The following is a 25,752-nucleotide window of genomic DNA, read 5'->3' on the forward strand; positions in this document are numbered from 1 at the left end:
TGCATACAGGAAACGCACCTCAGTGACAAAGACAGACACTACCTAAGAGTAAATGGCTGGAAAAAAAAGTCCAAGCAAATGGTTCCAAGAAACAGGCTAGAGTAACCATTCTAATATCAAATAAAAACAACTTTCAACCAAAAGTTATCATAAAGGATAAGGAAGGACACTGCATACTCATCAAAGGAAAAATCTACTAAGATGAACTCTCAATTCTAAACATCTATGCTCCAATTGCAAGGGCACCTACATTCATAAAAATAAAGTTTACTAAAGCTCAACGCATACATTGCACCACACTTAAAAATAGTAGATTTCAACACCCCACTCTCATGAATGGACAGATCATGGAAACAGAAACTAAACAGAGACACAGAGAAACTAGCAGAAGGTATGAACCAAATGGATTTAACAGACATCTATAGAACATTTCATCCTAAAACAAAAGAATATACCTTCTTCTCAACACCTCATGGTACCTTCTCCAAAACTGATGATATAATCGGTCACAAAGCAGGCCTCAACAGATACAGAAAGATAGAAATAATCTCATGCATCCTATCAGATCACCACGGATTAAGGCTGGTCTTCAATAACAACAAAAAACAACAGAAAGGCCACATACACATGGAAGTTGAACAACACTTTACTCAATGATAACCTGGTCAAGTAAAAAATAAAGAAAGAAATTAAAGATTTTTTAGAATTTAATGAAAACGAAGGTACAACATACCCAAACTTATGGGACACAATGAAAGCAGTGTACAAGGGAAAACTCATAGCTCTGAGTGCCTCCAAAAAGAAACTGAAGACAGCATACACTAGCAGCTTGAGAGCTCATCTGAAAGCTCCAGAACAGAAAGAAGCAAATACACCCAGGAGGAGTAGAAGGCAGGAAATAATCAAACTCAGGGCTGAAATCAACCAAGTAGAAACAAAAAGAACTATACAAAGAATCAACAAAACCAGGAGCTGGTTCTTTGAGAAAAACAATAAGATAGATAAACCCTTAGCCAGATTAACCAGAAGGCATAGAGAGTGTGTCCAAATTAACAAAATCAGAAATGAAAAAGAGAGAGACTTAACAACAGAAACTGAAGAAATTTTAAAAAATATTGAATCCTACTGCAAAAGCATATACTCAACAAAACCGGAAAATCTGGATGAAATGTACATTGTTTTTTAGACAGATACCAGGTACCAAAGTTAAATCAGGATCAGATAAACCATCTTAACAGTCACGCAATCCCTAAAGAAATAGAAGCAGTCATTAAAAGTCTTCCAACAACAACAACAACAACAACAAAAGCAAAGAAAATACCTGGACCAAATGGGTTTAGTGCAGAATTCTATCAGACCTTCAAAGAAGACCTACTACCAATACTCCTCAAACTACTCTACAAAATTGAAACAGAAGGAATACTACCTAATTTCTTCTATGAAGCCACAATTACACTTATACCTAAACCACACAAAGACCTAACAAAGAAAGAGAACTTCAGACCTATTTCTGTTATACATAACAATGCAAAAAATACTCAATAAAATTCTTGTAAACTGAAACTAAGAACACATGAAAATGATCATCCATCATGATCAAGTAGGCTTCATCCTATGGATACAGGGATAGTTCAATATTTTGAAATCCATCAATGTAATCCGCTATATAAACAAAGAAAAAACCATATGGTCATCTCATTAGATGCTGAGAAAGCATTTGACAAAATTCAACATCCCTTCATGGTAAAAGTCTTGGAAAGATCAGGAATTCAAGGCCCGTACCTAAGCATAGTAAAAGCCATATACAGCAACCAGTAGCCAACATCAAACAAATGGAAACCTGAAGCAATCCCACTAAAATCAGGGAGTAGAAAAGCTGCCCACTCTCTCCCTACTTATTCAATATAGTATTTGAAGCCCTAGCCAGAGCATTTAAAGCACAAAAGGAGATCAAAGGGATACAAATCGAAAAAGAAGAAGTCAAAATATCACTATTTGCAGATGATATGATAGTATACTTAACCCCCAAAATACCACCAGAGAACACCTAAATCTGATAAACAACTTCAGCAAAGTGGCTGGTTACAAAATTAACTCAAACAAATTAGTAGCCTTCCTCTACTCAAAGTATTAACAGGCTGAGAAAGAAATTAGGGAAACAACACCAACAATCTACAGATTCAATGTAATCCCATCAAAATTCCAACTCAGTTCTTCATAGAGTTAGAAAGAACAGTTTGCAAATTCATTTGGAATAACAAAAAACCCAGGATATTGAAAACTATTCTCAACAATAAAAGAACATTTGGGGGAACCACTATCTCTGACCTCAAGCTGGATTACAGAGCAATCTTGATAAAAACTGTATGGTATTGGTACAGAGACCCAGAAATGACCCAAATACCTATGGTCACTTGGTCTTTGACAAAGGTGCTAAAACCATCCAGTGGGAAAAAAGAGCATTTTCCACAAATGGTGCTGGTTCAACTGGCAGTCAGCATGTACAAGAATGCAAATTGATCCGTTCTCATCACCCTTTACAAAGATCAAGTCCAAGTGGATCAAGGACCTCCACGTCAAACTAGATACACTGAAACTAACAGAAGAGAAAGTGGGGAAGAGCCTCGAACTCATGGGCACAGGAGAAAATTTCCTAAACAGAACACCAATGGCTTATGCTCTAAGATCAAGAATCGATAAACCAGAATTCATAAAATTGCAAAGCTTCTGTAAGGCAAAGGACACTGACATTAGGAAAAAATGGCAATCAACATATTGGGAAAAGATCTTTACCAATCATACATCTGATTAAAGGCTAATATCCAACATATACAAATAACAAGTTAGACTCCAGAGAATCAAATAACCCTATTAAAAAATAGGGTACTGAGTTAAACAAAGAATTCTTAACTGAGGAATATTGAATGCCCGAGAAGCACCTAAAGAAATGCTCAATATTTTTAGTCATTTGTGAAATGCAAATCAGATCAACTCTGAGATTCCACCTCACACCACTCAGAATGGCTAAGGTCAAAAACTCAGGTGACAGCAGCTGCTGGCTAGGATGTGGAGAATGAGGAACACTCCTCCATTGTTGGTGGGATTGCAAGCTGGTCCAACCACTCTGGAAATCAGTCTGGAAGTTCCTCAGAAAAACTGGACATAGTGCTACCTGAGGACCCAGCTGTACCTCTCCTGGGTATATACCCAAAAGATGCTCCAACATATAACAAGGACACATGCTCCACTATGTTCATAGCAGCCAGAAGCTGGAAAGAACCCAGATGTCCTTCAACAGAGGAATGGGTACAGGAAATGTGGCACATTTATATAATGGAATTCTACTCTCCTATTTAAAACAATGACTTCATGAAATTCTTAGGCAAATGGATGGAACTAAAAATATCATCCTGAGTGAGGTAAACCAATCACAAAAGAACACACATGGTATTCACTCATATAAGTGGATATTAGGCCAAAAGCTTGGAATACTCAAGATACAAGACCACATGCAGCTCAAGAAGAAGGAAGACCAACGTGTAGATGCTTCAGTCTTTCTTAGAAGGGGGAAGAAAATACTCACAGGAGGAAATAAGGAGAAAAAATGTGGAGTAGAGACTGAAGGAAAGGTGATCCAGAGACTGCCCCTAGACACTAACTATCGCAGATGCCGAGAAGTGCATGCTGAAAGGAGCCTGGTATAGCTCTCACCCGAAAGGTTCTGCCAAAGGCTGCCAAAACTGAGGTGGATGCTCAAAGCAGGGGGATTCCAACTGAGGAATTAGGGAAAGGACTGAAGGAGCTGAAGGAGTTTGCAACCCCATAGGAAGAACAACAGTATCAACCAACCAGACCCCCAAGAGCTTCCAGAGACTAAACCATCAACCACAGAGTACACATGGAGCGACTAATAGCTTCAGCTGCATATGTAACAGAGAATGCCTTATGGGGCATCAATGGGAGGAGAGGCCCTTGGTCCTGTGAAGGCTGGATGCCCCAGTATTGGGGAATGCTAGTGCAGGGAGAAGGGAGGAGTGGGTAGGTAGGTGGGGGGTGGGCACCCTCATAGAAGCAGGGGGAGGCGGAGGGGATGGAGGTTGCTAGTGGGGAAACTGTGAAAGGGGACAACACTTGAAATGTAATTAAAGAAAAGATCCAATGAAAGAAAAAAGAAAAAAATGCTAGAAGAAGCTGAGAAGTACTTACAACCCTGTAGGAAGGCCAGCAGTCTCAATAAATCTGGACCCTGAGATCTCTCAGACACTGGACCACCAAGCAGGCAGCACACACAGCAGAGATGAGGCCCCCAATACAGGTACAGCAGAGGACGGCCGGGTCTGGACCTAGAGAACACGCACCTAACCCTCAAGAGACCGGAAGCCCCAGGGAGTGGGGAGGTCTGTTGGGGTGGGGGGTGGGGACATCTTCCTGGAAACTGGCAGGGGTAGAAGGTATGGGATGTGGAACAGTTAGAGGGTGGACCAGGAAGGGGATAAATTCTGGAGTGAAAAAAAAAAGATGAAACAAGATTTAAAAAAAAAAGTCACCTGAAAAAGAGGCAAACCAATTCCTCACAATGAGTTCTGGAAATGACCAATCAGAGTTAGTCTTACTGTCAGAGTGCTATGGCCAGTCAAGACAAGAAGATCCAAAGAGGTGTGAAAGGCCAGGCCTCCAGGGGATACTATGCTTGTGGAAGGACACTGTATTCTCCAAACACTACAAGTGGCAAAGGGGAGAATGATTCTGAACAATGGCAGAGGGAGGAACTAAGCCTTCATTTCTGATTTGGCACTTCCTGAACTATAGAGTCCCCGAGAGCTTTGCTGACATTCTGGTTGTAGTGCTCCTAGGCTAGAAGATAGAGCTGTTGGCAAAAACTGAAAGGGTCATGTAAATTTGAGCTCCGCTCTTGAATGGCGTAGTTAAATGACACTGTCTACAGATAGACTCTCAGGAAGCAAGGTGAGGGATGAAGCCATGCCCTCACAACAATCTTAGCCAGGAGCAAATAGAAGCTCAAAGAGGTAATGAAGAGGTATCTAACTAAGAAAAGACCACTTGATCATCACAAGCAGGTCTGTGAAATTAGGGACACCAAGATGATTTCTAAGCTTTTACTAAAGTTTAAATCTAAACACAATTGAATCCTAAAAGGCAAGGTGGGACTGTCCAGTTAAAATAACTAGAAAGTGAAGTAAGTCCCAAATACATGAGCAAGCATCCCTTGCTAGAAAGATACAGGGTAAAAACATGAAGAATTTTGAGGGCAATTCTGGGTAAAATGAAGCTGTCTGCTACCCATCCTCACAGAGTTTAGACTCTAAAGTTGAGCTACGATCACCAAGTGACTATAAAGAAAACAACAAAGAGAACAGAAAATGTCAAATAAATGGAACAGACTCGACATGCAGAGGAAACATGTGCATATGAGAGACCTAACATATAGAGAGTGAGGAATCTCGACCCAGAGGGATGAACCCCATATTAAATGAATGGTGCCAATGTAGTTGACAGTCATTCTCAGGAGAAACAAATTCAGTCACCTGTTTTATTCCCTACATAAACACATATTTTAGGTGAGATGAATATTTAAACATAAAGCATAAAATTAAATTATTGGAATTAAGGATATGTGTTTGAATTCATAGTGGGGGAGTGACTTGTCATCACAGAGCCAGGAAGTCTATCATATATTACAGAAAAGAACACATCTGAGTAAATAAAAACCTCAAGAAATTATTATGACAATTGGCATAAACAAAAGCGAAAGGCAAGTGACAGTCTCCTAAACATTTGTAATAACACATGACAAACATCAGGACTCTTGTGTGCAAAATGTTCTCAGAGAACAGAGCCTGAGAAACAAAGTGAAGAGATGACCTTGTTATTCACAGAGGAGGAAATCTAGTGATGAAAAAAGGCTGAATTTTACTTTAAGTAATGGACAATACAAGTTAAAGCCAATGTTGTCTATGCTTTTATTCCTTTGGTAGAAATTTAAAAAGTGATATGAAATGAAATATATTCAGTGCTGATATATGTACAGAAAAACACATTACACAACATTAAGAAGACTAGCTACAAACATATGGCAAAGCCTACTAAGACATTGCAATACTTTAACCTACAAGTTACACTCAGGAAATATTTATCACACATTATAGTAATAAAGTCATGAGGACATACACATATGTAGACAAGTATGACTATTGATACACAGCTTTCTGTAGGGAAAGGGCTGCTAACCACACGAATGCCTCTCAGTAAACAACAGACACAAAAAGTAAAGAGTGGAATTTTCAGACACTGGAAAAGTTTATGTGGCTGGTAATGATGTATCTGAAGGGATGTTGAATGACAGTCTACTCTCAGAGCAGTGCTAGAGATGATGACCAGTGCCGTGATCATGAGGGATGCAGCTTTAGCAAATGTTAAACACATTCAGTCCAGAGAGAAGGCAAGACACTTCAATCCATTTGAATATGGAAAACATTTTAATAGGAAGAATATAAAAATTGTAAAAATATGTTTATCCAATGACCACATGTACAACTCATAATGTAAACATAGGAATGTGAAAAGGAGTACAATTGTGCCCCAAATAGCCAGTTCCATAGTAGCAGCGTTCAATAAGAGTTAACTGGACCGCGGATCCTGGCCCGCAGCAGCTCTCTGCTCCCAAACGCCGTGGGAGAGAGACCTCACCACCTGGTCAGGTGGGCACTCCTGAGGCTGCAGAGCGGAAGAGACCACCAACACTGCCCACCCCTGCCCACATCCCTGGCCCAAGAGGAAACTGTATAAGGCCTCTGGGTTCCCGTAGGGGAGGGCCCAGGAGCGGCAGGACCCCTGCGCCTGAGACACCGCCGGAACCTGAAGGAAACAGACCGGATAAACAGTTCTCTGCACCCAAATCCAGTGGGAGGGAGAGCTAAACCTTCAGAGAGGCAGACACGCTTGGGAAACCAGAAGAGACTGCACTCTGCACACACATCTCGGATGCCAGAGGAAAACACCAAACGCCATCTGGAACCCTAGTGCACGGAAGCTCCCGGAAAGGGCGGCGCAGATCTTCCTGGTTGCTGCCACCGCAGAGAGCTCATGGGCAGTACCCCGCGAGCAAACTTGAGCCTCGGGACCAGAGGTAAGACCAACTTTTCTGCTGCAAGTGACCTGCCTGGTGAACTCAAGACACAGGCCCACAGGAACAGCTGAAGACCTGTAGAGAGGAAAAACTACACACCCGAAAGCAGAACACTCTGTCCCCATAACTGACTGAAAGAAAACAGGAAAACAGGTCTACAGCACTCCTGACACACAGGCTTATAGGACAGTCTAGCCACTGTCAGAAATTGCAGAACAAAGTAACACTAGAGATAATCTGATGACGAGAGGCAAGCGCAGGAATCCAAGCAACAGAAACCAAGACTACATGGCATCATCGGAGCCCAATTCTCCCACCAAAATAAACATGGAATATCCAAACACACCAGAAAAGCAAGATCTAGTTTCAAAATCATATTTGATCATGATGCTGGAGGACTTCAAGAAAGACGTGAAGAACTCCCTTAGAGAACAAGTAGAAGCCTACAGAGAGGAATCGCAAAAATCCCTGAAAGAATTCCAGGAAAACACAATCAAACAGTTGAAGGAATTAAAAATGGAAATAGAAGCAATCAAGAAAGAACACATGGAAACAACCCTGGATATAGAAAACCAAAAGAAGAGACAAGGAGCTGTAGATACAAGCTTCACCAACAGAATACAAGAGATGGAAGAGAGAATCTCAGGAGCAGAAGATTCCATAGAAATCATTGACTCAACTGTCAAAGATAATGTAAAGCAGAAAAAGCTACTGGTCCAAAACATACAGGAAATCCAGGACTCAATGAGAAGATCAAACCTAAGGATAATAGGTATAGAAGAGAGTGAAGACTCCCAGCTCAAAGGACCAGTAAATATCTTCAACAAAATCTTGGAAGAAAACTTCCCTAACCTAAAAAAAGAGATACCCATAGGCATACAAGAAGCCTACAGAACTCCAAATAGATTGGACCAGAAAAGAAACACCTCCCGTCACATAATAGTCAAAACACCAAACGCACAAAATAAAGAAAAAATATTAAAAGCAGTAAGGGAAAAAGGTCAAGTAACATATAAAGGCAGACCTATCAGAATCACACCAGATTTTTCGCCAGAAACTATGAAGGCCAGAAGATCCTGGACAGATGTCATACAGACTCTAAGAGAACACAAATGCCAGCCCAGGTTACGGTATCCTGCAAAACTCTCAATTAACATAGATGGAGAAACCAAGATATTCCATGACAAAACCAAATTTACACAATATCTTTCTACAAATCCAGCACTACAAAGGATAATAAATGGTAAAGCCCAACATAAGGAGGCAAGCTATACCCTAGAAGAAGCAAGAAACTAATCGTCTTAGCAACAAAACAAAGAGAAGAAAAGCACACAAACATAACCTCACATCCAAATATGAATATAACAGGAAGCAATAATCACTATTCCTTAATATCTCTCAACATCAATGGCCTCAACTCCCCAATAAAAAGACATAGATTAACAAACTGGATACGCAACGAGGACCCTGCATTCTGCTGCCTACAGGAAACACACCTCAGAGACAAAGACAGACACTACCTCAGAGTGAAAGGCTGGAAAACAACTTTCCAAGCAAATGGTCAGAAGAAGCAAGCTGGAGTAGCCATTCTAGTATCAAATAAAATCAATTTTCAATTAAAAGTCATCAAAAAAGATTAGGAAGGACACTTCATATTCATCAAAGGAAAAATCCACCAAGATGAACTCTCAATCCTAAATATCTATGCCCCAAATACAAGGGCACCTACATACGTAAAAGAAACCTTACTAAAGCTCAAAACACACATGGCACCTCACCCAATAATAGTGGGAGATTTCAACACTCCACTCTCATCAATGGACAGATCATGGGAACAGAAATTAAACAGAGACGTAGACAGACTAAGAGAAGTCATGAGCCAAATGGACTTAACAGATATTTATAGAACATTCTATCCTAAAGCAAAATGATATACCTTCTTCTCAGCTCCTCATGGTACTTTCTCCAAAATTGACCATATAGTTGGTCAAAAAACGGGCCTCAACAGGTACAGAAAGATAGAAATAATCCCATGCGTGCTATCAGACCACAATGGCCTAAAACTGGTCTTCAATAACAATAAGGGAAGAATGCCCACATATACGTGGAAATTGAACAATGCTCTACTCAATGATAACCTGGTCAAGGAAGAAATAAAGAAAGAAATTAAAAACTTTTTAGAATTTAATGAAAATGAAGGTACAACATACCCATACTTATGGGACACAATGAAAGCTGTGCTAAGAGGAAAACTCATAGCGCTGAGTGCCTGCAGAAAGAAACAGGAAAGAGCATATGTCAGCAGCTTGACAGCACACGTAAAAGCTCTAGAGCAAAAAGAAGCAAATACACCCAGGAGGAGTAGAAGGCTGGAAATAATCAAACTCAGAGCTGAAATCAACCAAGTAGAAACAAAAAGGACCATAGAAAGAATCAACAGAACCAAAAGTTGGTTCTTTGAGAAAATCAACAAGATAGATAAACCCATAGCCAGACTAACGAGAGGACACAGAGAGAGTGTCCAAATTAACAAAATCAGAAATGAAAAGGGAGACATAACTACAGATTCAGAGGAAATTCAAAAAATCATCAGATCTTACTATAAAAGCCTATATTCAACAAAACTTGAAAATCTGCAGGAAATGGACAATTTCCTAGACAGATACCAGGTACCGAAGTTAAATCAGGAACAGATAAACCAGTTAAACAACCCCATAACTCCTAAGGAAATAGAAGGAGTCATTAAAGGTCTCCCAACCAAAAAGAGCCCAGGTCCAGACGGGTTTAGTGCAGAATTCTATCAAACATTCATAGAAGACCTCATACCAATATTATCCAAACTATTCCACAAAATTGAAACAGATGGATCACTCCCGAATTCCTTCTATGAAGCCACAATTACTCTTATACCTAAACCACACAAAGACCCAACAAAGAAAGAGAACTTCAGACCAATTTCCCTTATGAATATCGACACAAAAATACTCAATAAAATTCTGGCAAACCGAATCCAAGAGCACATCAAAACAATCATCCACCATGATCAAGTAGGCTTCATCCCAGGCATGCAGGGATGGTTTAATATACGGAAAACCATCAACGTGATCCATTATATAAACAAACTGAAAGAACAAAACCACATGATCATTTCATTAGATGCTGAGAAAGCTTTTGACAAAATTCAACACCCCTTCATGATAAAAGTCCTGGAAAGAATAGGAATTCAAGGCCCATACCTAAACATAGTAAAAGCCATATACAGCAAACCAGTTGCTAACATTAAACTAAATGGAGAGAAACTTGAAGCAATCCCACTAAAATCAGGGACTAGACAAGGCTGCCCACTCTCTCCCTACTTATTCAATATAGTTCTTGAAGTTCTAGCCAGAGCAATCAGACAACAAAAGGAGGTCAAGGGGATACAGATCGGAAAAGAAGAAGTCAAAATATCACTATTTGCAGATGATATGATAGTTTATTTAAGTGATCCCAAAAGTTCCACCAGAGAACTACTAAAGCTGATAAACAACTTCAGCAAAGTGGCTGGGTATAAAATTAACTCAAATAAATCAGTAGCCTTCCTCTACACAAAAGAGAAACAAGCCGAGAAAGAAATTAGGGAAACAACACCCTTCATAATAGACCCAAATAATATAAAGTACCTCGGTGTGACTTTAACCAAGCAAGTAAAAGATCTGTACAATAAGAACTTCAAGACACTGAAGAAAGAAATTGAAGAAGACCTCAGAAGATGGAAAGATCTCCCATGCTCATGGATTGGCAGGATTAATATAGTAAAAATGGCCATTTTACCAAAAGCGATCTACAGATTCAATGCAATCCCCATCAAAATACCAATCCAATTCTTCAAAGAGTTAGACAGAACAATTTGTAAATTCATCTGGAATAACAAAAAACCCAGGATAGCTAAAACCATCCTCAACAATAAAAGGACTTCAGGGGGAATCACTATCCCTGAACTCAAGCAGTATTACAGAGCAATAGTGATAAAAACTGCATGGTATTGGTACAGAGACAGACAGATAGACCAATGGAATAGAATTGAAGACCCAGAAATGAACCCACACACCTATGGTCACTTGATTTTTGACAAAGGAGCCAAAACCATCAAATGGAAAAAAGATAGCATTTTCAGCAAATAGTGCTGGTTCAACTGGAGGTCAACATGTAGAAGAATGCAGATTAATCCATGCTTATCACCCTGTACAAAGTAAGTCCAAGTGGATCAAGGACCTCCACATCAAACCAGACACACTCAAACTAATAGAAGAAAAACTAGGGAAGCATCTGGAACACATGGGCACTGGAAAAAATTTCCTGAACAAAACACCAATGGCTTATGCTCTAAGATCAAGAATCGACAAATGGGATCTCATAAAACTGCAAAGCTTCTGTAAGGCAAAGGACACTGTGGTTAGGACAAATCGGCAACCAACAGATTGGGAAAAGATCTTTACCAATCCTACAACAGATAGAGGCCTTATATCCAAAATATACAAAGAACTCAAGAAGTTAGACCGCAGGGAGACAAATAACCCTGTTAAAAAATGGGGTTCAGAGCTAAACAAAGAATTCACAGCTGAGGAATACCGAATGGCTGAGAAACACCTAAAGAAATGTTCAACACCTTTAGTCATAAGGGAAATGCAAGTCAAAACAACCCTAAGATTTCACCTCACACCAGTGAGAATGGCTAAGATCAAAAACTCAGGTGACAGCAGATGCTGGCGAGGATGCGGAGAAAGAGGAACACTCCTCCATTGTTGGTGGGATTGCAGACTGGTACAACCATTCTGGAAATCAGTCTGGAGGTTCCTCAGAAAATTGGACATTGAACTGCCTGACGATCCAGCTATACCTCTCTTGGGCATATACCCAAAAGATGCCCCAACATATAAAAGAGACACATGCTCCACTATGTTCATCGCAGCCTTATTTATAATAGCCAGAAGCTGGAAAGAACCCAGATGCCCTTCAACAGAGGAATGGATACAGAAAATGTGGTACATCTACACAATGGAATATTACTCAGCTATCAAAACAACGGCTTTATGAAATTCGTAGGCAAATGGTTGGAACTGGAAAATATCATCCTGAGTGAGCTAACCCAATCACAGAAAGACATACATGGTATGCACTCACCGATAAGTGGCTATTAGCCCAAATGCTTGAATTACCCTAGATGCCTAGAACAAATGAAACTCAAGACGGATGATCAAAATGTGAATGCTTCACTCCTTCTTTAAAAGGGGAACAAGAATACCCTTGGCAGGGAAGAGAGAGGCAAAGATTAAAACAGAGACTGAAGGAACACCCATTCAGAGCCTGCCCCACATGTGGCCCATACATATACAGCCACCCAATTAGACAAGATGGATGAAGCAAAGAAGTGCAGACCGACAGGAGCCGGATGTAGATTGCTCCTGAGAGACACAGCCAGAATACAGCAAATACAGAGGCGAATGCCAGCAGCAAACCACTGAACTGAGAATAGGTCCCCCGTTGAAGGAATCAGAGAAAGAACTGGAAGAGCTTGAAGGGGCTCGAGACCCCATATGCACAACAATGCCAAGCAACCAGAGCTTCCAGGGACTAAGCCACTACCTAAAGACTATACATGGACTGACCCTGGACTCTGACCTCATAGATAGCAATGAATATCCTAGTAAGAGCACCAGTGGAAGGGGAAGCCCTGGGTCCTGCTAAGACTGAACCCCCAGTGAACTACACTGTTGGGGGGAGGGCGGCAATGGGGGGAGGGTTGGGAGGGGAACACCCATAAGAAGGGGACGGGGGAGGGGGATGTTTGCCCGGAAACTGGGAAAGGGAATAACACTCAAAATGTATATAAGAAATACTCAAGTTAATAAAAAAAAGAGTTAACTGGATACAATATTAAGGAGTCAAAGAATAAAGTCAAATAGGACGGGAAGCTAAAGTTCTAGGAAACATAATAAAACTATAGCAGCAAACTCCCTTTATCTAGAGAATGAAATATCCACCTAGATATAAGCAACAGAGGGCCAAAAAATGAACTATATATGTCACATTATAGTTAAAATAAAGTAAGAATATGAAAAGCTTCAAGAAAGAAGAACCAGGTCACATACAAGGCAGAAGGACCATTAGAACAAGACCAGGTTTAAAAACAGAAGGACATGGAATGATGCATTTTAATCTCTATAAGACAGTAATTTTCCAACCCAGATTACTACATACCATTTAGCAAGAACTCTGAATGTTAACGACCTTAAGTATTCAATTAAAAATTACAGATTAATAGCGTGAATTAAAACACAAACCTACATATTTATTGCCTGTAAGAACTATACCTTGTGGGAAAAGGATGAAAATTGGCATTCCAAGCAAACGAGACACTTTTTTTTAAAAAAGAAAGTATTTGCTATACTGATATTCAGCAATTTATATCTTAAATCACTTTCACATTGATTATAGAAACAGTTCATCACAAGGATATAACAACAATATACTGGACATTAACACACCCATTGGGGCATCCAATTTCAAAAACAGCAACTTGCTGCAAAACCCTACTGGGTTCAATGGGACAGATCAACATCATCACAAGTGCAGTGGGTGTTTTCAGTACTCCACTGCTATTGGCTTTGTGGCCACACAATTCTGGGGGTTCACAAGTCACATTCCCTAAGAATGGAGTTGATAGTAATGTCTCGGTTTGCTTCCGGGTTTGTCTTAGCATGGCTATAGAGAAGTAAGCTCCAAGAGGTCAATCACATGGTCCTTGAAACTTCCCTATTCTCTCAGTTGGGAGAAGGAATAAATATAATTAATAATTTTCAGTAGACAGTACTTCTGTTTTATGAAACACAAAATAGAAAAGAAGATGATTAATTGTAATTCACACTACACTGAAATGATAGCCAAAAACTTCAGGTAAAATGTAGTATTATGCTGATTCTACAGCCTAGACATGATTTAGAGAGAGACAGAAAATGAGAAAGAAAAAATGTCATCAAGCTGCTCACAATTAATAAATATTTCATGGGTCTGGTAGCACACTCTGATTTTTGTACAAACTTTTCACATTTGGGTCTTAGTAAATGCATTCGCGTGGCTCTAGATGAAAATCTTGTGGTGAGTGATTTATACTATAGTCACAGTAGTTTTCTACATTCTAGGCATTGTCTAGCCTAATCTGGGGAACTGCAATATATACCTGTGCCAGTAGGTGGCAATATATGACTTTGAAAATAGATCTCTTACCATTTTAATATATCCAAAAAAATATTAGGTATCCAATTTTCCACAGCTACTAACGAAGGCATATAACAGTTGCCAACTAGAAAGGATATTTGCACTTAAATCACATTCCTCAGTTGCCTATTTTTAGAATAGAGTCTGGAAAAATACAGGAAATTCAATTCTATGTGCATACATATTCTATCCCTTGCACATTTTATTTTAAAAACCAAATAGCAAAGATAGCTATTTAACGTCAATAACTCTATCCCAACTCCCACACTTAAGCGCTGTTTCAAAAGAAAAAACGAGAGACTTGAACATTAAGGCTTTTCAGTAATTTGTGAAAAATCCAATAACTATAATCAGACATAACACACTCATGTACAAGCAAAGTTGGTGGTGGTGATGTGTGTGGACGTGTGTGTGTGTGTGTATTCATGCATGTGCACGTGTGTGCGTGCATGTGTGTGTGTGTGTGTGTGTGTGCGCGCGTGCGCGTGTTTGTGTGTGTAAGCCAGTACCTTACTATGTATTCCACTCAGGCCTCAGATTTGCAGTGCTCCTGATCCTGAAAGGGACACCATGATGCCTGGTTTAAAGCAGCCTATACAGTTCTGAGAAAACTTAAATGAACACCACCAATGGCAGTCCTTACTCAAAATTTATTTCAACTCCTGCATCTGTATACAGTACTTCCTATGAGTTGGTTCATGTGAAATTGCCATTTTTGACCATTTTGCTTGATAAAAATCACAATCCTGTACATGTCAACTAAACTAGCCACTTTTATTGTGGCTGAGGTAAAAATACCTGACATTTGTTTTCAGAGCAATGAAGGAGGGTTTATTTGGCTCACACTGAGGTTACTGTCTATCATGTAGTAGGAGCGTGGATCAGAAGGACAGCCAGGAGCTCAGAGTCATCTTGAGTTAGTTCCAGGAAAGCAGTCCATTCTGGTTTCCTGACCCTTCTTCCAAACACACCTGTGTGGTCTGGGAAATACTGAATTCCCCCAGCCATTTACCATCTTGTTTCTATGGAAATGGAAACTCGCAGTGTAACCTCTCTAAGAAGCAGGAAAGAGGGGCACCACGGGGACAGGCTTCAACCCTGGAGAGAACATTTCTGAGGAGACTTCCCACTTGTCATTTCTCAGGTAGATAAAGAAAAGAAAAACTGGCCACTAAGCCAGGTGTACCAAAATTCCCCAGGTTCACAATGAATTTTTATTTTATCCAACAAAATCTTTATAATGCTTTAATAGTTTCTTTGTATATGAAAAAAGAATATAAACACAATACTGGATTTGTTTACTCAGATAGAGTATTCTGTTTATTGATGGCTCACCATAATCCTCCTTAAAATATATTAATTTTGGTTAAAAATAAAAAGGTACCTTTTCCTTTTCTTTCTTTCTTTCTTTCTTCTTTTTTTTTTTTTTTTTTTTTTGAGCTGGGGACTGAACCCAGGGCCTTGTTCTTGCTAGGCAAGCGCTCTACCACTGAGCTAAATCCCCAACCCCACCTTTTCCTTATTCAAAGAAATGTCTTTACCATTTCTCTTTTGAAAGTATGGCTTTTTAACGTGAGTTTAGCTCCATCGGGATAAGTTATGCTCTATGACACCCACATACTCATCAGTAAGGCTAAGTAACTTCATCCAATAGCAGAAAACACTTAGCAGTAACCCAGAGAAGACAGGAAATGAGGCAGCCATGAGGAAGCCATGATGAACAGCTTTTCTTCAGGATGGCCACAAAGACACTGCTCTTTTGGGTCACACTACAGCATCAGAAACAACACTGACTTGTTTTTAAACCAAGAGCATTAAGAGAACCATTCAATTTTAACGAGTTACACACCATTCTGTGAGCTTCGTGTATGTCGTGGACTAACTTCAGGAAGTAGACCATAATCAGTTTTGAAAATTAACATCTGTAGGATTGAGAACAGGTCTTCCACTCAAAGAGAAAAGCCGATCTGCGTCCCTTCAACCCTCCCTGAGCAGGTAAACAGCAAAGCTACTCACAGTTCACAATGTCACCTTGAAGACCCAGAATCTGAGGAGCTGGCATGGTAAGGATGACAAGGTCAAACTGCTGGGTGGAGCCGGTGTCCTCAGAGACTTCCCACTTGTTATCTCTTAGATTGATCTGAGTCACACACTGCCTGAGGAAGACTTCAGCACCTGCTCCAAGGGCAAAAGAAGGCTCCTGTTATCAGGATTTCCCATGAGAATAAGGAAGAAATGAAAAGTCAACCTGGACCCATTCAAGTGAACCAAGCCTCCTCACCCTTATCTTCTGTACTGGGGTCTCCAATTCTAATCTAATCTAATCTAATCTAATCTAATCTAATCTAATCTTCCTATTCAGCAGTAATTCTTCCATCTAATACTTGTACTCCTGGGCCTCGAACAAAAGTTTTTATAAAGGAAACAATTATAAAATACTGTTATAATTACTACCCTCAAGACTACGATTAGTTCTATGTCATAGCTGTCTTTCATTAAAAATGTATTAGCTTTCTCTTAATCAACTGAGAAATGCTCATATGAACTCATAGACACTGAGGCAGCATGCACAAGACCTGCACAGGTCTGTACCATGACACACACACACACACACACACACACACACACACACTAAGGCTTTAAGTTTACTGTATTTGTAGGACCCTTGAGTATATGAATTCAGGACATACTGAATGAGAAAAGACTATTTTCAATAAAAGGGGAAATATTTATTATCTCTCCTAGTTATTTTTTTCATTGCTGTAAAGAGACACCATGACCAGGCAACTTACAAACAAGAGCATTTCATCAGGAGGGGGCTTGTTTATAGTTTCAGAGAGTAAGTCTATACTTATCACGCTGAGCATCGTGGCAGCAGGCAGGCAGGTATAGTACTGAAGACATAGCTAAGAGCTTACATGCTGAGACCACCAAGATGCAGGGTGAGGACTAAGTGGGAATGGTGTGGTTCTGAAACTTTAGCCTACCTCCAGGGCCCACACCCTCTGACAAGGCCACACCTCCTAATCCCACTCAAGCAGTCCTACTAACTGGAGAAGCACTTAACCACATGGGTCTATATATAACACAGGGGTCAGCTGCACTCAAGCAACCACACTCGCCAGCCATTTGTTACATATTATACTAATGTATTTCAAAATTAAAGAAGAAGAGCTCAACCTGTTAAGTCATGATCTGAAACATAAACAATGACTAGGAAGCTTTTTACTTTTGCTGAATAATATGCATACATTTCAGCAAATGCATTAGAAATTGATTATCACTAGTAATATCCAAGAAGAGCCCCATAAACAATTTTAAAACATGTCTATAGGGCAGATTTAGTCCTCATTAAGAATCAGAACTAAGAGAATCACTGTCTACCTTTTCATTCTTCTTCCTTTCTTAGAATATACCACAAAATTATTATAATCATTTGCTTATTTGTTTATGTTGTATTCCTTTTAATTTCAGAGCCAGTGAATAGTCTTACTGACTACTTTGTTTCTATGTATAGTATATGCCATGGTTAACATGGACTGTTAGTGATAGTATCTCCAATAACCTAGGACCCAAGCCTCTGAGCATGCTTTGAGGAATTACCTACATGACATTAAGTGAGGAAGGATGACTGTACTTAAAATAGGTGGCACCATCTCCTAGGCTAGGATTCCAAAATGCATAAAAAGAATTCTGCTGAGATCAGAATTCATTGTCTGTTTCCTGACTGCAGATGTGGTGTAACCAGTTACACAGGTTCCTGCTGCCAGGATTTCCCACCATGATGGACTGTACTTCTGAATAGCGAGCCAAAATAAACCCACTCTCTCCTAAGTTGCTTTGCCTGGGCATCTTTTTTTTTTTTTTTAAAGATTTATTCATTTATTTTATATAAGTACGCTGTAGCTATCTTCAGATACACCAGGAGAGGGCATCAGATCTCTTTACAGATGGTTGTGAGCCACCATGTGGTTGCTGGGAATTGAACTCATGACCTCTGGAAGAGCAGTCGGTGCTCTTAACCGCTGAGCCATCCCTCCAGCCCTGCCTGGGCATCTTTATACAGCAATAGGTAAAGTGACTATGACAGAATATAACATACAAATTACAGTGCTCGAAAGAACATGGTTTTAGTCATTATATAAGAGAATAAATAACTTACCAAAAACTAAAAGAAATTCCAATTGGATTATTAATTCTTAATATACTGAAATCTCAAACTTCAGATTCTGTGAAAACTTTTAGAAACAAATCTGGGGCTGGAAAGATGGCTCAGTATGAGAACAGGAGTTTGAATCTCCTAAATTAACATAAATGCAGGTAGGGAATGATGTCCTGTCTAAAATTCCAGTCCTCGGAGGGCAGAAACAAGAAGTCCTGGGGGAAAGCTGGCCAGGAAACCAGGAAACAAGGAATTAGCTGTATCCCAATCCATGAACTCTGGGTTCAAGAGAGAGACACTGGCCCAATCAGTATGTACTAAGTAGTTGAAGAAGACTCCAGATGTCAGCCTCAGGCCTACACATGCTGATATGTACATCCTCTACATAAACCAACACACGTACCAGCATGAATACATACACAGATGTACCATACTCTTATACACCAGAAAAAAGGACTTTTATCCAGTCTCGGCTATACGGAAAGATGACAACACAAGGGGAAGATTAAAAGCACAGGGAAAGTCGTTGCTCAACCTCCTGCAGACATTTCATGTTCCCAGTCACTAAAAGTCCAGCTTAAGTCCAGCTTCCCTGTGCAGTTCCAGCTCTGCAGAAGCCCAGCTCAAACTGATCCTTCTTGCCTATGACGTCCTTTAGCATCACTACCCTTGACACTGATCTAACATCGAAATGTCTGGATGCTTTGCTGTGTCTCATCTACCACTAGAACTTTTCCATCTTCATGCCACAGATCTAATTCCAAATACCTCATGTATTTCGTTGTCCCTTGAAGAACACTTCACTACAGTAAATATTGTAAGACCCCAAAGTGGTCTTACCTCAGGAGCGCAACCCACAGATCACAAATTGACCAAGGGAACAATGTAATAGCAAGAGGTTTAATAATCCACGTACGTGGGGTTGTTCATCCATGCAGAGAGAGGCAATCCTAAACCCAAAAAGCACACAACTTTTATTCTTTACAGAGGGCAGACTTCAGCAACAGGGCTAGCTGACTTATTCTCATTGGTGGGACACAGGACAAAGGATCTGGTCAGGTATTGGCTGGCCTGTTCAAGGGGCTATTCTTGGCTCAGGTAGATATTTTCATTACCCAGCCCTACACCTGGCCTTGGAGAATCACTGGGAAAGGGCTAAGTTGGCAAGTTCCTCAGAAGGGGGGAGGAACTGGGTGGTCGGGCAGGGTCAGGATGGCATCTTGTGGTTGTACTTGGAATCTACGACAGGGAGGGGTAGGGAGAACAGTTGTTTTGGCTAGTTTCCATTAAGCCTGGTCACTCTGATCACCAAGACCTTGCTCCTGTATTCCCAGAACTTCGTTCTTACAGTTTTGTTTCTTGCATCTATGAAACATTTCTTTAAAAGCAACTAAATCTTCTAAGTCAAATGTAAACATTAGAGGGAATATGCTGCCAACTGGGTCAAGGGTCAATCTCTGCTTGAAATAGCACCATTCCTTTCAAACATGAAAGCAAGGGAGTGTCAACCATACACAATGCATAGTGTTCAAGGCCTCTGTGTAGTGTGTAATTATAAAAAAATCAATCCACGCTATGTCTGGCTATACACTGGCAATGGTGGTCTCACCACCCACATGGGGATCCACAAGCAGCTGTCTTCCCAGGTTCCCATAGTTAGCTATTGTCCTTCACACTTCCCAAGTCATCTGCCCTGCTGAGGCTTGTAATTTAGCAACCAGTTTTAGAACAGTAAATCTTCAACCCCCAAAATGCCCACACAAAGAAATCAAAACTCAATTGATAGATACAAGCTACACAACTAGATTAGCCAAATTTGCCCCACATAACTCAATCGTCCATCTGTGAGATCCCGTTACTTATGGCTCCTAGGACCATGTGATTCCAGCCCATCATCCTCTCATACAGATTCCATCTTGTCTCTCCCTTCTTCATCTCGTGTTTCTCTCCTTCTCTCCCTCTCTCTCCCCATCTCTCTCTCCCTCTCTCTCGCCCCATCTCTCTCTCCCTCTCTGTCCCCGTCTCTCAGTCTCTCACTCTCTCTCCCCACCCTTGTCTCTCACTCTTTCCCTCCCTCTCCCCTCCCCCCTCTCTCTACCTCCCTCCCTACCTCCCTCCTTCTTTACCCCTTGACAGGCTCTAGCCTTATCTGACTAATAAGATTTCACCCGCATACAGGCACCCCTATTGAGGGGACAGAAAAAACAGACAATAATCCACAATACCTCTGCTTTGGGAAGGTACAAATGATGTTCAATTTTAATCTACACCCACCATTTATTTTACCGCGCAACAGTGCAACTCTGCTGATTCATCTGGAAAGTCTTGCTCTGCTTACTTTTTGTACCCTATGGTATCGTCCAGACCCCAATTAAAGCAACTAATTATATTTTGATTACATTTTTCCTACAAATAATCCTTTGAAAAGAGAATTGTTACTGTTTTCTCTGTCACTCTGTCTCTTTCTCTTTCCCTCCCAACCCCTCCTCCTCAGGTGTGTGTGTGTGTGTGTGTGTGTGTGTGTGTGTGTGTGTGTGTGTGTGTAAAGGGGGATAAAATCTACTAGCCTATAAATCTCTGCCTGCCTCAGCTAAAGTTCTTGGACATCAGTTCTGATGTCTTAAGGTTTTGCATAAGTTAAACATCAGAAGTGTTGTAAGTGTGGATGGGAGATGAGCTACACCAGGAGTACACACACATATTCCAGGCTCCAAGCAAGTTACCAAACCATAAACTCCAAGGATTAGGCCTACAAAGCCTCGGTTACAGCCCCTTATTTAACAGGAAGAGTAAAGAATGAGACGTGAAAACAGGTAAAGCCACTGCAGTAGATGAGCATGCCCAAAGCTAATATGACTCCTGCAAAATCTACCACATAGTTAGGATTTACAAAGAAGTTAGGAACAATTTTCATTTCTATTGCTAGGATTAAAGTTCCCAGGAAGAGGATTTTCCTATAGAAGTAATTAATAACTCTCATAAGACATCACACATTAAAATTACGAATGCTCTGGAAACCCTACTTGAAAACAGGGAACAATAGACATTTTCTCGAGACTCTTTGAGCTTAGGAAATTTGATCATGCATAGATTTACACACAAACTTCTCAAAGACTCCCTATTGCACTTGAGATAAAGTGTAAAATCTTCTAACACGGTGTACAAAGCACTTATTCCAGAGCCCAGGTTACTCTTGTATTCACCTTGCCACTTTCTCTCTCCTTCAAACTACTCTCCAGTCAGTGAACTTTCAATTTCTTGTCTGTGCTTTGCTGCGTCTACTTGGTGACAGCTCTGGTCCCTGCTCTCTTGAACTCTAATCACTTGGCTCCTGCCTTAATTCACATTTGTTGACTTTTAAAGTATCCATGAAATGTCATAGTCTCTGCAGCATTTTCCCTGACATATCTTTTTCAGCTCACCTCTCTGAAATCTATGCCACGTTAGGTATTTTTACCAAATATCTGTTCATGATACTCAATACTTCTTAGCATTTGCTGTATGTATTGTTATTAAAGGTAAAGTTGAATGTCTCTCTCCTTAACCACTACACTCTCTACATTAACAGGCAGGAGTTATGTCTCTGCTTTCTAGTTTCTCAAGGGGACCCTTTTCCTATTCAATCAAGAGCAGATAAGAATACACCAAGAAACAATTTGATCAAAGTCTAGGTTGGCAAACTAACGAGTTTAATTAGGGTAATTATGAGGATGGGAAACATGCAGGTAGCTACACTAACCACTTAAACATCCTCAGGGATGCTTCATGCTGTCTTTACCGTCAGTTCCATGAAGGAGTGTTACTGGGAACTGCCTTGTGCAGTGTCTTGGGCAGGTAACCATATCTTGCTAACATTTGAAAGACTGAACATCCAAGTCATGTCCAGAGGACAGAAGTCTACAACATTCTGTACATGCTATTTAGTGAGAACTTTTAATTTTGCACATAGCTATATATAAAGAAGACTAATAAGGATTAAACATTTTATAAAAGTTAATGTATAATATAGTTATTACATTTCATCCCCAGCTTCCCTTCCCGTGTGTGTGTGTGTGTGTGTGTGTGTGTGTGTGTGTGTGTTCAGACATACCTATTTGTGCTTAAGGATGTAGAGGCCAAAAGAGGAGTCTATCAGATGTTCTTTACCTAGTGTTTTGGGGGAAGTTCTCACTGAACTGGAAGCTGGCTATTTCAGCTGGACTGGCTGTCAAAGTGCTGAGATCTCCCTCCCTCTGCTTGGAGTACAGCCATTTGTTGCCCCATCGAGCTTTTACCTGGGCTTTGGGAATTTAAATGTAGGTCATCTTGCTTTCATGGCAAACTTCTTACCCACTAAGCTATTTCCCTATCCATTTTCCTACATTTTAAAAGGAAAATATGAGCAAATTTTTTCTTGTATGGTTTCCCAAAGATTTTCATCTAGTAAACAGCACCTAGAAATGCTTTAATGAGACCTCAAGACACAGGAAAGAAATGTAAATGTACTGATTAAAGTAGACAAATATGAATATTGATTCATATACTGTTTGTATGCTACTTTCTAGCATCCCTTGAAAGAACACTGTACTGGATAAGTAAATGTAATAACTACTCAGCAGGGAGAGCTGTGAGAAAGAACTATACAGGCTCACTAACAGTTCCTCACATCAATTTTAGAAAAGAGTAAACAAATGAACAGGAAAGAGAATGGTAAAAGTAAATATTACTATGCAAAAGCAGTTAGAACTAGGGTCTGCAAACAAAACAAACCATCTTTTAAAAAGAAATCCTATTTCAAGAAACCAAACAAACAAAAGAAAACAGTTACTTAATAATAGCTACAGTCCTTTTGTTACTTTGAATTATCCCACTCTAGTAAGTAACAATGACAACTGAAAAAACAAAACAAAACAAAACAGAACAATAGAAAAGCAGGGCTGTGAGGGTTTTTTCAGTGTTGTAACTTGAAAAATTTGAGGTGCAGAAACAAAAGATTAATTATGTTGACAATCCTATTGCTTTCTTTCCCCCTTTTTTAATTGGATATTTATTTACATTTCAAATATTATTCCCTTTCCTGGTTTCCTATCCATAAGCCCCTGGCCCCCTTCCCCTTCCCTTCTTCTATTAGGGTGTTCCCCTCTCCACCCCCTCCCCACATTTCCTTACACTGGGAGTCCAACCTTGGCAGAACCAAGGGCTTCTCCTTCCTTTGGTGCCCAATAAGGCCTTCTTCTGCTACATATGCAGCTGGAGCCATGGGTCAGTCCATGTGTACTCTTTGAGTAGTGCTTTATAGTCCCTGGGAGCTCTGGTTGGTTGGCATTGTTGTTCTTATGGAGTTGCAAGTCTCCTGAGCTCTTTAAATCCTTTCTCTAATTCCTCCAACAGGGGTCCCATTCTCAGTTCAATGGTTTGCTACTAGCATTTGCCTCTGTATTTGACATGCTCTGACTATGTCTCTCAGGAGCGACCTATATCCGGTTCTTGTCAGCATGCACTTCTTAGCTTCATCAATCTTATCTAGTTTGGTGGCTGTGTATGTATGTATATATGTATGGGTCACATGTGGGGCAGGCTCTGAACTGCTTCTATTTCTTTAGGAGTTATGGGGCTGTTTAAATGGTTTATTTGTTCCTGATTTAACTTTGGTATGTGTTATCTGTCTAGAAAAGTATCCATTTCCTCAAGATTTTCCAGTTTTGTTGAATATAGACTTTTGTAGTAGGATCTGATGATTTTTTTCAATTTCCTCAGGCTCTGTTGTTATGTCTCCCTTTTCTGATTTTGTTAATTTGGATACTGTGTCTGTGCCATCTGGTAAGTCTGGCTAAGGGTTTATCTACTTGTTGATTTTCTCAAGAACCAGCTCCTGGTTTTGTTGATTCTTTGTATAGTCCTTTTTGTTTCTACTTGGTTGATTTCAGCCCTGAGTTCAACTATTTCCTGTATTATATACTCTTTTCAGGTGTATTTGTTTCTTTTTGTTCTAGAGCTTTTAGGTATGCTGTCAAGTTGCTAATATATGTTCTCTTCCATTTCTTTTTGGAAGTACTCAGAGCTGTGATCTTTCCTCTTAGCACTGCTATAATAGTGTCCCATAAGTTTGGGTATGTTGTGCCTTCATTTTCATTAAATTCTAAGAAGTCTTTAATTTCTTTCTTTATTTCTTCCTTGACCAAGTTATCATTGAGTAGAGCATTGTTCAACTTCCATGTATATGTGGTCTTTCTGCTGTTTTTGTCGTTATTGAAGACCAGCCTTAATTCATGGTGATCTGACAGGTTGCATGGGATTATTTCTATCTTCTATCTGTTGAGGCCTGTTTTATGTCCGATTACATGGTCAATTTTGAAGAAGGTACCATGAGGTGCTGAGAAGAAGGTATGTTCTTTTATTTTAGGATGGAATGTTCTATAAATATTTGTTAAATCCATTTGGTTCATAACTTCTGTTAGTTTCTCAATGTCTCTGTTCAATTTCTGTTTCCCTGATCTGTCCATTGATGGCAGTGGGGTGTTGAAATCTCCTACTATTATTGTGTGAGGTACAATGTGTGCTTTGCGCTTTAGTAAGCTTTCGTTAATGAATGTAGGTGCCCTTTTATTTGGAGCATAGATATTTAGGATTGAGACTTCATCTTGATGGGTTTTTCCTTTGATGAATATGAAGTGTCCTTCTTTAACTTTTTGATAACTTTTTGCTGAAAGTCAATTTTATTCAATATTACAATGGCTACTCCAGCTTGTTTCTTCGGACCATTCACTTGGAAAGTTGTGTTTCCTGTATGCAGCAAAATTCTGGATCCTCTTTACATATCCAATCTGTTAGTCTATGTCTTTTTATTAGGGAATTGAGTCCATTGATGTTGAGATATTAAGGAATAGTGATTGTTGCTTCCTTTTATTTTTGTTGTTACAGTTGTAATTCTGTCTGTCTTCTTTTGGTGTCCTTGCAAGGAGATTACTTTCTTGCATTTTCTAGGGTATAGTTTCCCTCCTTGTGTTGGAAATTTTCATCTATTATCCTTTATAGAACTGTATTTGTAGAAAGATATTGTGTAAATATTGTTTTGTCATTGAATATCTTGGTTTCGCCATCTATGTTAATGGAGAGTTTTGCTGGATATACTAGCCTGTGCTGGCATTTGTGTTCTCTCAAGGTCTTTATGACATCTGCCTGGGATCTTCTGGCTTTCAGCCTGTGG

General features: G+C 39.9%; 1 protein-coding gene across 12 annotated transcripts in view; it reads right to left on the reverse strand.

Annotated features, from left to right (window-relative positions):
• Rnls (renalase, FAD-dependent amine oxidase) overlaps positions 1-25,752 on the reverse strand; it is a 273,500-nt gene that overhangs the window by 243,224 nt on the left and 4,524 nt on the right. For all 12 annotated transcript variants that reach the window (XR_015632554.1, XR_015632553.1, XR_015632552.1 and 9 more), the window contains 1 exon segment: positions 16,421-16,579. Coding sequence is in view for 8 of the 12 variants with exons in the window: in NM_001014167.2 (NP_001014189.1) it covers positions 16,421-16,579 (159 nt within the window). In the remaining 4 variants the exon portion in view is untranslated.

Source organism: Rattus norvegicus, chromosome 1 (genome assembly GCF_021556685.1).
Source record: "Rattus norvegicus strain SHRSP/BbbUtx chromosome 1, alternate assembly SHRSP_T2T, whole genome shotgun sequence".
NCBI classification, from domain to species: Eukaryota; Metazoa; Chordata; class Mammalia; order Rodentia; family Muridae; genus Rattus; species Rattus norvegicus.